The sequence below is a fragment of the Eleutherodactylus coqui genome, chromosome 6, assembly GCF_035609145.1.
Source record: "Eleutherodactylus coqui strain aEleCoq1 chromosome 6, aEleCoq1.hap1, whole genome shotgun sequence".
Lineage (NCBI taxonomy): Eukaryota > Metazoa > Chordata > Amphibia > Anura > Eleutherodactylidae > Eleutherodactylus > Eleutherodactylus coqui.
Genome location: NC_089842.1, coordinates 42,243,721 through 42,256,640, shown reverse-complemented (window position 1 = coordinate 42,256,640; position 12,920 = coordinate 42,243,721). Strand labels below are relative to the sequence as shown.

The 12,920-nt window shown below is 39.2% G+C and overlaps 1 protein-coding gene across 1 annotated transcript; it reads left to right on the top strand.

The window, feature by feature from the left end:
* Positions 1-282: 282 nt before the first annotated feature.
* Positions 283-8,666, top strand: BSX (brain specific homeobox). Its single transcript, XM_066572670.1, has 3 exons — positions 283-550; positions 6,331-6,521; positions 8,424-8,666. Exons 1-3 carry the CDS (start codon positions 283-285, stop codon positions 8,664-8,666), a joined length of 702 nt encoding a protein of 233 aa, XP_066428767.1.
* The last annotated feature ends 4,254 nt before the right edge of the window (positions 8,667-12,920 follow it).

The window sequence follows — 12,920 nt, the reverse complement described above, 5'->3', positions numbered from 1 at the left end:
CCTCCTTCTCTGCTGAGTCCTGAATCCTGGCAGACCTCCTGGAGCTGGGACCCCCATCATCCCCTTCAGGCAGCAGCCCTCCCCATCATCCCCATCGTCCCCTTCACTCTAATCCCCATCATCCTACTCCTCCTAATCCCCTTCCTACTCCTATACTGGGTGCTGGATGTCCTCAGGCTTTCCTGGACCTCTTCATTATAGCATCAAACCTGCAGCCCATTGCTGGTGCCTTCAGTGTGCTTAGACTCCTCTGCTGTGTGTGGGACCCCCATAGACGGCACCATGAATTTAAACTTCACCTCCCCAGTGCATCAGGTGTCTACCCAGAGACCCACCTCGTTCTTCATCGAGGACATCTTACTGCACAAACCCAAACCCCTGAGAGAGTCAATGAGCAGCAGCAGCCACTTCAGCGCGAACACCTTCACCTCTAGAGTGCCCCTGCTGGACTATGGCTACCCCCTGATGCCAACCCCAACCATCCTGGCACCGCATCCTCACCACCCCTTACACAAACCCGACCATCACCCCTTCTTCCTGGCCACTTCAGGTGAGTGACACCCTAGAAACAACCCAAACTACTGCATGTGCTGGGACCTGAACCATTGTGTGTGCTACAAAACCACCAAACCTTATGCAGAATGTGAGGTACAAAACCCGATAGTCTCTGGGGGGAGTTACAACTTGCTAATATTATTAGCATTCTTACACTTCCTATTTATTATGTAATTATTACTATTTTTCTTACTATTATTATGACTGTTGTTGTTGTGTTCTTGCTATTATTATTGTCGTTCTTACTATTATTGTTGTTGCTCTCGTTCTTGCTGTGGTCGTTGATGTTGTTCTTACTATTATTATTATTGTGGTTCTTATCGAATTATTTTTGCTGTTGCTATTTTATTGTTTATTGTTTTTTTATTTGTTTTATGTTGCAGTTTTGTAAGTAACATACATGCAATTTATAGTAAGAGAACATAATCAATTCGCAGTCCAGTCGATCCGCAGCAGACTAATATGAGGAAACACTAAAATGGGATAATTTACAGATGTAGCAGAGGCAACTTTGTTAATTTATTCATTCCTTCGTTCTCACATTTTTACATGTTTTGCAAAAAGACAATCTTACCTGTCCAGCGTCTCTGTATAAAATATGCAGCAGAGATGACTGTAACAATTAACAATTTTTCAGACCCGAATTTGCTAGTTTGGCACAACTATTGAAAATATCAATAGTATTATGTTCTGTAGAACCGCAAGTAAAATTATTTTATCACCTGTATCAGTGTGTTATCTGTGGTGTTACATAGATTGTAGGTGACATCTAATATATTATCTGTACTCAGAGAGTTATCACTGTGTGCTATCTATGGTGTTACATAGGACTTCAGGTGACATCTAATATATTATCTGTACTCAGTTATCACTGTGTGCTATCTATGGTGTTACATAGGACTGCAGGTCACATCTATAGCATTCTCGGTACTCATACAAATTATCGCTGTGTGTTTTCCGTAGTGTTTCTGTGCCAGAATTAAAAGGACTATTCTGTGCAGTTGTGTTATTGTTGTAGTGTTAAATAGGACTGCAGGAAAATGTAAATCACAATGTGATCGATCTAATCACAACAAATTCAGCTCTGCTCTAGCTGTAATTCATTTCCTACTCTGTGACAAGTGTTTACTTCTGATTTTACTGTACAAAGAGCTCTCATATTTACCTATAACTTACAAGATAATCTATTATACATCTAAAAAAAACATCCTTCATGGTAAAGATGTTATTAGGAGTTTATATAAAGGAGGAACATTGAGGACAGAGAACCTGGATATAAGGAATGCCTTCAGCTCTGTATGGAGGCTTATGCTTTAACCTTGATTTATAGGTAAACTGGTCTGAGAAATTGTATTTGGCGATGTAGCAGAGGAGAAATTCTACTTTGCATTGCAATACCTTAGCAGTCCTATGGAACACCACATATAAAATATTGCTATGTCAGAATTAGTGTATATTCACACAAACAACGTTTCATCCAATTGTCTCCTTATGAAAATCGGACCTAAATCAGAGTATGAATGGTTAGACTCACTTATAGTCCAAGCAAAAAAATTGCAGCATGTCCTATTTTTCATAATTTTGAATGAAAATTGCCCATTCAAAAATGCATTTAAAAATGGATTGTACTCATTTGATGCCATTGCAATCTGTTTTTATCACCCATAAGCTAAAAAAAAGTTGACAGAACCAGGAAGTGTCCAGAACCCATTGTGCATTTTTTTTTTGCATGTGTAAAAATCAGATGCAAAACGGATGAAAAGCACATGGCAAAAAAATGCAGAAGCGCTTATAAATCGCATAAAAATTGCACTGGACGGGAAAAAAAAGCCGGTGTGAATATACCATTACGAAATAAACCAATTTGGCTCTGCTACATCTTACAAATTCAGCTCATTGCTGGTGTACGCTGATGTGCCATTTAGAATGTGACAAACAACCTTTTGATGTATTAAATACTGTGACATGTAGAGATATTACAGGTGATTTTCCACGCATCCGTTTCTGCAGGTGTCGCTGCCTTTATTGGTACACAGCAGACATCAGTGATATAGAGGTAATGAGGTCCAGTAATAGTCCAGAGCAGAGGAACGAATACAATATGTCAACTGGATTATGGACAAAGTCATTACTACTGAACTGATTGTCTGGTCTGCAGCAGGATGAATATGATGTATATAGTCTCATAAAACTTTACCCGTAGAGTCCCCTGTCATGACCCATCATACTAGCCATAATAATAATAATAATAATAATAAATAATGACAGCAAGAATAATAATAATAATAATAATAAATAATGACAATAATAATAATAATAATGTAATTTCTATTTAATCATGATTATTACAAAAATATTAATAATACTACTAATACTGCTAATAACAGCAAGAACAATACTCTAAAGCTGCAGACTACAATGTAACAAGTCTTTTTTGTTACCACGATATATTGAAATATTTATTACAATTACAGCACTGTGCAAAAGTTTTAGGCAGGCGTTGAAAAAATGCTGCAAAGCAATGAGGCTTTCAATAATAGAAGTGTTACTAATTTATTTCTCACATTTAAAGTGACTGAACAAAAGAGAAATAAATGTAAATCACATCAATATTTGGTGGGACCGAACTTTGTCTGCAAAACAGCATCCATTCTTCTGGGTATACTTGCACACAGTTGTTGAAGGAACTCGGCAAGGAGGTTGTTCCAGACATCTTGGAGAACTAACCAAAGATCTTCTGTGGATGTCGCTTGCTTTCTGTCTCTTCTTGTAATCCCAGACTGACTTGATGATGATGAGATCAGGGTTCTGTGGGACCATATCATCACTTCCAGGACTCGCTTTACATTAAAGATAGCTCTTAATGACATTGGCTGTATGTTTATGGTCGTTGTCCTGATGCAGAATAAATTTGGAGTTCATCAGGCGCCTTCTAATGTCTCACTTTGCAACATTTTTTCCACACCCGCCTAAAACGTTTGTATAGTATCGTACAACTGCCAATAAACACACACAACAGATTGAGACTGACTAGCCAGTTATATTCTTGCATGTACACCATTGAGTACAGTTAATGTATTCGTTTTTGTTCATAGTCGTATGTAATAGTGATAGTTATCTTGTAACACTGATAAAATGATGACTGAGTACAGATGTATTCCGTGTTTTACCTGCAGTCCCATGTAACACTACAGATCACACATGCTGTAGTAATTCTTTTACCCAGTCTGATTATTGAGCGCGAACCTTTCTCAGAACATCCGTTCAACATCATTGGGGCCATGGAAAAGGGTCAATGATCATTTGTTGGCTGATCATTAACTTTCAGCAAAAAATTGCCGTCTGATCGGATGTACATCACTCACGTGTGAAGATCATTCATCCCCATAACTGCGATCCTCAGCCAATGTAAACAAGAGCAAACAAGCGCCAATCAACATGCTCTGCCTGATGATACGGCTGAGAATTGGCCCATGTACCAGGAAAAGCAATAAGTGCAGAGGCAATGCAACAGGAGTTATCTGCAGTCTTATATAATACCATAGATAACACATTTGAATATTTGGCAAACTCCCCTCTGCTACATCTGTATACACACACACACACACACAAATCTGTGTAGTAGATGCATTTTACACTATTACCATCATACATATCATCCACTGTCTGATGATACAAATTATACTATTACCATCATACATATCATCCACTGTCTGATGATACATATTATACTATTACCATCATACATATCATCCACTGTCTGATGATACATATTATACTATTACCATTATACATATCATCCACTGTCTGATGATACATATTATACTATTACCATCATACATATCATCCACTGTCTCATGATACAAATTATACTATTACCATCATACATATCATCCACTGTCTGATGATACATATTATACTATTACCATCATACATATCAACCACAGTCTGATGATACATATTATACTATTACCATCATACATATCATCCACTGTCTGATGATAAATATTATACTATTACCATCATCCATCATACATATCATCCACTGTCTGATGATACATATTATACTATTACCATCATACATATCATCCACTGTCTGATGATACATATTATACTATTGGTCTATTACCATCATACATATCATCCACTGTCTGATGATACATATTATACTATTACCATCATATATATCAACCATTGTCTGATGATACATATTATACTATTACCATCATATATATCAACCACTGTCTGATGATACATATTATACTATTACCATCATACATATCATCCACTGTCTGATGATACATATTATACTATTACCATCATACATATCATCTACTGTCTGATGATACATATTATACTATTACCATCATACATATCATCTACTGTCTGATGATACATATTATACTATTACCATCATACATATCATTCACTGTCTGATGATACAATTTATTTTCATTATTATAATAATAATCTTTATTTGTATAGCGCCAACATATTCCGCAGCGCTTACATAGACAGGGGGAATACAGAAAGACAAAATACAAACATTACAGAACCACGGTTACATATAGTAATCAGTTGATGGAAACAATAGGGGTGAGGGTCCTGCTCCAACAAGCTTACATACTACAAGTAATGGGGTGATACTTATATTATTATTATTATTATTATTATACAGTACTATCATCATATTGTACTGCAAATTCAAAGACCAAGAGCTGACACTCATGATGAGACTAGATACTAAGAGAGGACATATAGCCACACAGACTGCATCCTTGTCTCCATTGACGATGCTGCACTATGTCTTCATTGACGATGCTGTGTTATGTCCATAGACTATGCTGGTATGTCTTCATAAATCATACTGTCTTGTGTTCATGGACCTTGCTGTCCTATCTCCATAGATCATGCTGGTATATCTTCAAAGGCATGTTTTACTATGTATATAGACCAGACAGACTGTGCCCCCTATATCCATTGACCATGCTGCCATGTGTGTCCATAGCTAATGCTATTCGGCCCGCATAGACCACAATGCCTATGTCTATAGACCATTCTGCGATGTTTTCATAGACCATGCTGTCCTGTGCTATAGACCAGTGTTCCCCAACTCTACTCCTCAGGGACCGCCAACAGGTCATGTTTCCAGGATTTCCTCAGCATTGCACAGGTGATGTAATTATTGTCAGTGCCTCACACATTGCCACAGGTGTTCTTACTATAGGATATCCTGAAAACATGACCTGTTGGTGGTCCTTGAGGACTGGAGTTGGGGACCCCTGCTATAGACAATGCATTTCTGTGTCCATAGACCATGCTATTTTGAGTCTATTGCTCATGCTGCCCTGTATCCATTGACCATGCTGTCCTCTCTTCGTAGACAATGTTGTCCTCTGTCCATAGACCATGCTTCCATGTATGTCTACCAACCTTGTTGTCCTGTTTCCATAGAGCATGCCAGTGGTCTGATTTGAAGCTCTTGGGCTGCCATGTAAACTATGTAACATAGTCCTCAACTATTATGGACTATTAAAAATGATAGTGTCTTCTTATGTGGCAAATGGAGCTTTGTGGCCTCTCAGGCAGTAGGGCCCAAGTGCAGCTGCTACCTTTGGTCCCCTATAGCTATACCCCTGAACCATGTGGTGCTCTATCCATTGATCAGGTTGCCTTGTGTCCATAGATATTGGATGTATTGTACTCTTGGTTTATTGACCATATTTGTCCCTGACTGTTGGCACAGTCCTGCTCATCTATTGCTTTTTCCCCCAGGCCTGCCTATGCCAGCACTGTTTCCTCACCATACGGAGCTCCCGGGAAAGCACTGCAGAAGAAGGAAAGCCCGTACCGTCTTTTCAGACTCCCAGCTCTCTGGCCTTGAGAAACGCTTTGAGCTACAGCGCTACCTGTCCACCCCGGAGAGAGTGGAGCTAGCCACGGCCCTCAGCCTGTCAGAAACCCAGGTAACTGCAAAGCCAAAGAGTTGCCCTCAGGATGGACCAAGTAGTAAGAATGCACTCCTATGTTAGTTGCATCCTGATCAGGTATTTTTCCTTGACTTGATCACATCTGATTGTGGAGATAGTAAAGCTTTGCACCATAATCTAGTAACATATCTCTGTCCAGCTTGGAAAAACATCCAGCATCAAGAGTTCTTGCAAGAGGGCAGTACAATACACATGTGAACTTGTCCCGAGAGGGAACCCCACCCCCACTCTAATCAGAACATCCCTGAGTTGTCAGTTGATGCCCTGAAGAAAAGAGGCTCCATTTCAGACTACACATCCTCAGACTAGTTTCTCCCCTGCATTGTACAGGAACTGATCCCACTGTTTTCTATGTTCTATGGGATAGTTTCTGGAGTTTCTGACATCCAACACATCAGTTATGACACCAGATGTCTCCCATCAGCAGCATGTGGTGTATTTCTGTCTGTCTGGCTATTTTAGGCTGTAGATTAGTGCTGAGGGGACCCAAAACTGTAGAATCCTGTTTCAGGTCGAACTTTGATAAAAGTTCTGTGCCAACCCAAACCTTAAGTGGTTTGTCTTGACGAACCTACTAAAATTAATTCCATCCTGCCTTCCTTTCTGTACAGTGCTTTCATGGCTCTTAGATAGTGTTATTCACCAGTTTTAGGTATATTGGTGAAGTTCGGTTAAAAGTAATTCTGATGGACAAAACATTTTGCTGAAATCCGGCAAAACGGCCAAATCAAAGTTTTGAAAAGTTCACTCATCACTACTGTGGATGCCAGATTGGTGTACAAAAATGTCATCGGTTGTGTCCTGTTCAGGCATAAAGTAACTGGCTGGATGCAACTGAAATATGTGAACCCAGCCTCAGAGCCCTTTTACAAGGGTTGATTCTCTGCCCATTTAATGAGAATCAATGAACAATACAGCTAGTTACTGCCATTTACATGTGGCAGAGAATGGGGATGAACAATCGTTAATACTATCCTTCGTCCTCATATAGATTACATTTGTGGGTAGCACATTACCCTGTTTTCATGGCAATATGTGCTGTCGATGAGTGAGCACTTTTATGCCTGCATAAAATATTCGATTAGCCAACTAATCATGGCATATCTACATGGGCCAATGATCGAGAAAATGAGCTTTCATAGCTGATCATTAGCCAGTGTAAAAATGTCTTTACCCAGGACCCAGACAAGTGACGCAGCTGCCATCCTATTCTTCACAAGGGGTATTATAATTCAGGACTTAAGTTCGTTTTCTAAGTTGTGAAAAAGATTTTGTTGAGGACACCAAATGGCAAATTATGGTATACCCACTGCTCTGTTCACTGGGCATCAGTGGTGACCTATGACCATCTATCTATGATTCTATGCATAGGTATAACTTGAAGCTCCTGGCCCCAATGCAAAACCTGGAACAGGGCCCCCAACTATAATGCTTTATTCATAGTACTGGGCTTCCAATATGGAGAAGAGAGGCCTTATGGGCCCCCCCAAGGCTCCTAGGCCCGGGGCAACCGCATCCCCTGCATCCTCTATAGTTACGCCCCTGATTCTATGATCTATCTATCTACCTATCTACCTATCTATCCCATATCTATCTATCTATCTATCTATCTATCTATCTATCTATCTATCTATCTATCTATCTATCTATCTATCTATCTATCTATCTATCTATCTAACTATCTATCTATCCATCCATCTCCTATCTATCTATCTATCTATCTATCTATCTATCTATCTATCTATCTATTTATGATTCTATTATCTATCTAGCTATCCTGTTTATATTGTTATATTGGAGCCGTTTTTACACAGAACCGTTATTTGGCAATCTGTATTTTTACATCACTTGTTCATCCATCAATGTTTGTCCATGCAGGTAAAAACCTGGTTTCAGAACAGAAGAATGAAACATAAAAAGCAGCTGAGGAAGACTCAGGATGACAAGACCCCATCAAGTGATGGCCACATGGATCCTGGCTCCAGTGACACAGAGTTAGGGGACACCAGAGCAGACTCCGGGCCGGACAAGGACAGCAGCCAGAGCCTTTACCTAAGGGAGGAGGCAGATGATGAGGTGGACATTATTGAAGATGATATGTGCCCCCCACACCTGTTATAATCCCCGTTTTATTGAATACTTCCATGACCACTGGAAACCCATAGACACTTGGCCAGTAGATCCAAGAACTGACATACATAGAAGTGTGGAGCAAGTGAGAACATTCAGGGTGCTACCAACGCCCTCATCATTTATTCCTTGGGTTCCCCATAAAGCTTCAGTGTTGACTCCTAAACACTTCAATGCAGCCATTCAGACCAATAACCTCTGGTGATTACAGGAAACCACTCATCCATCATATGATGGACTGGTCCACAATGCTGGACAATTCCTCTATGCCCTTTATGTGGTGAACTGGTGCGGATCAATTCCTCTGTAGCCTACTATATAGGATGCAGAGGTCTTATATGCCCATCATATCTTGGACTGGTCATTTATACCCAATATAGGGTGGACAATTCCTTTATATTCATAAGATGCTGGACAATTCCTCTACATCTGGTTATTTATATAAGCTGGACTGGTCCTCTATGCACAAAATATGTAGGCCTGGGTACTTCTATATTGTGGACTGGTCATTAGTATATTCTGTGCTAGTCATTTATATATGGTGGACTGGTCCTCTGTTTATGTTGGATGGTCTCTCTTAAGCCTGGACACTTCTATCCCATCATCAGCCATGTGGTTCTCAGAATCCACAATATTCCAGTAACAATCGGTTATTACAATTGTTTCATTTCATTCATGGTTGCATTTTTCCATTTCCATTTCCTAGAATGGCTTTATAAGTCTCCTCACACCTTTTAGGTGTTCTCCCTACATCATGGGCCTTTCGCTAGCCAAGCCAGCCAGCAGCCTACTGCACAATGATGAGAAGCAAAACCCCTGAAACAGCTATCTGTGCATGGTTATCCTTTCCTTATGGAGAAGACTCTGGCTTTGGCTTCTATTCCAAGTCATTGTTACAAGGCTTTCTAAAAGATCTGACATTGACTTGCAGGACTGCTGCCTCCCAATAGGTGGCGTTGTAGAATTCAAATTAAAGAGGTGAAATCTGTGGAAGTTCGGCACTAAAATGTGTGACAAAATCAGCAACAAATCAGTTCTATGTGAGCTTACCCTATGTCATTTTGTTTAAACTCACTGAATCATTCATGGTTCTCGTTGTATCGTCTCCACAACATTTGAGTATTTCATGTCTGCTTCTCCCTTGTTGTCTGTATTATATTATTGTGTTTTATTTATGTATAGCTGGTATTAAAAATCCAAACGTCCCCGTCAGCATAACCCTGTATACATCCTGCATTATAGCCCCCGAACTCCACGTCCCTCCTAGATTTACTAGGGGAGAAGCTTGGGAGTTTCTAACAGATCTAAATGTTCATATACAGTATGCAGAAACGTTTTAGGCAGGTGTGGAAAAAGACTACAAAGTAAGAACGCTTTCAAACATAGAAATGATAATTTTTTTGGTCAATTAACAAAATACAAAGTGAATGAACGAAGAGAAATCTAAATCTTATCAATATTTGGTGTGACCGACCTTTGCTTCACAACAGCATTAATTCTTCTAGGTACACTTGCACACCATTTTTGAAGGAAATCAGCAAGGAAGTTGTTACAGACATCTTGGAGAACTAAGCACAGATCTTCTGTGGATGTCGGCTTCCGCAAATCCTTCTATCTCTTCATGTAATCCCAGATAGACTGGATGATGATGATGAGATCAAGGGGGGTCATATCATACTTTCTTGACTCCCTGTTCTTCTTTACGCTGAAGATAGTCCTTAATGACATTGGCTGATTGTTTGCTGTTGTTGTGCTGCTGCAGAATAAATTTCGAGCCAATCAGATGCCTTCTATTTTTGAAAAACTTCCTAATTTGCAGCATTTTTTCCACCCCTGCCCAAAACTTGTACACAGTGCTGTAAATCTAAAACAGTGTAAGCTGAATAATAATAACACTGCTGATACTATCGTTTCCCTGAAAATAAGACATACCCAGAAAATAAGACATAGCATGATTTTCCAGAATTTTTGAGGATGCAAAATGACTTTTCAGGCTTTTTGAGGATGCTTGAAATATAAGCCCTACTCCAAAATTAAGCCCTGCTAACAGTTAATTAAAAAAGTCAATTTAAATAGTGTCCAGGCAGCTATACATGTAAAAAAGTTAAACCTTTTTGAACAAAAATTAATATAAGATGCTGTCTTATTTTCGGGGAAACACGGTATAACTACTACCAATCATAACAACAACACAGATAATAAAACGTACTAGCACCAGTGTTACTAATACTACAAATGGAAGTAATATTAATTCCGATAATTCAGTAATACTATTATTACTACTGCTGAGGTTATTATTATTTAATTATGAATGTAATTTACTTTTATCGCTTTTAATTATTGACTTTCTAGATTCATTTATAAACAAACAAAATGTTAATCTAAGGCTGGGTTCCTATCTATGGCCGGTCTCACACGACCGGATTTCTATTGTGGAATCCGCGATCGTCACCCGCGTGGACGATCCGTGGTATTCCGCACACATAGAAAGAATAGAACATTCTCATATCGGCTTAGATGAGCGGATAGTGATTTCCATGAGCGGATTTTAAAACGCATCATGTTCTATTTTTCAGCAGGATCCGCATGGACAGCTTCCATTGAAGTCAATGGAAGCCGTCCGACTCGTGGCCCATTGACATTGCAAATAGGCCACGGGTGCCCACATCCTCGCCAGCAGGTGTGGGGGAAATACAATTTTTATTTAAAAATCTGTACTGCGCATGACAGCGGCGGTCATCCACAGTACAGGAAAACAAGTTACGAGGGGTCGCCGGACAAGGCCAGAGCCAGATTCCGCTGTGGGCTCCCGCATGCAAAATCCGACCCATCTATGTGAGACCGGTCTATCACTGATGCCATTTTGGTGTACTTTTTGCACTGGTTCTGCATCCATAGGTGGGCATAGCCAGGCAGGAGAATACTGCATATAACTTATACCTGTCCGTCACTGTGAGGCATCCGGCATAATGACTGAAACGCTGTATGCCATGAACTGTTCCATAGAGAACTCTTCTGGCATCAGTTTTCTTCTGGTGTTTCACAATGTCCAAAGGGAAAAATAGCTGGAGTGTCAAATATACGAGAACCTGGCCTAAAAGAATCACCAGTGATATCATTATTTTGGGATGTCATTCTCACAGGCATGGGAGGTGATGACTGACCCCACCTATAAAGACATACAGTACTTGTCTCTGTTATAGTCAGTCCAGGGGATTATCGGCAGGGGGTTCCCATCCTTACAATCTACAACATCTCGCTGGCCGGATAATCGTTTTCTGTTGTAATTAATTTTCTCATCTTTCCCAGGGACTGATCCAAGTGATGCGGTTCTTATTGTAACAGGATTATTACCAGGGAGGGGGAATTATGCACCCCCCACACCCTAGTTATAATGCTGGATCTGGCAGTATTACAAGAATGTTACATTGTATCAATTATCCCCAAATGTTTATTGTTTCTATGTCAGGACACAGAGGATTTATGGAGACAGCGTTTTATTGAAATAAATCTATTTTGAATTGATAATTGTGTGAGATTCAGTCTGAGATATTTATCAATCATGCATTATACCTGCACAATACAGGTGACCCCAATGTATAGATCAGTACATTCCCCCATATTTAGCTTCTATTTATTTCCAATCGGTTAATAATTTATCAAAATCTTGAATTCTCTCAGGAAAATATTCACAAAACATTAATGACTAATACAAAAGTAAGTGTAATAACTGCAGATATGGAAATACATCGCTACATGATTAAAGGGTTATTCAGTTTATTATACTGCAGTTATATAACAGTGTTATAGAAGGTGCATTTTTGATGTTTACCTTTTCCCCGAGAAGCTGCCTTGTAAGGCACACAGAATGCTTGACATGCTTTTAACATGCAACAATATAAACTTCATGAAATAATGTAAGGGATGTAAATGAAAATAGACAAAAATAGTCTAAACAGAAAATGAGGAAGATACATACATTACCTGCACAAAATACAGTGCTGACATCATACAAAAAATGTATAGTAAACAATGGTGACAGTATAACAACTGTATAACATACAATGCTGACATCACACAGAATAGCTGTATAATATACAGTATCAACATCACATGCAATAACTGAATAATATTCAATGTTGACATCATAAATAATAATTGCGGAAACCACAATTAAACATTAATTGCCTAATATTTCATTCTGAAAGTATTAAAAAATAACTGCATGATATACAGTGCTGACAT

Excerpts from the sequence above, each read along its gene's own strand:
- BSX (XM_066572670.1), top strand. The coding sequence starts at position 283 with ATGAATTTAAACTTCACCTCCCCAGTGCATCAGGTGTCTACCCAGAGA. Across the intron at positions 551-6,330 it reads CTTCTTCCTGGCCACTTCAG|GCCTGCCTATGCCAGCACTG; the intron begins GTGAGTGACACC and ends TTTTTCCCCCAG. Across the intron at positions 6,522-8,423 it reads TCAGCCTGTCAGAAACCCAG|GTAAAAACCTGGTTTCAGAA; the intron begins GTAACTGCAAAG and ends TTGTCCATGCAG.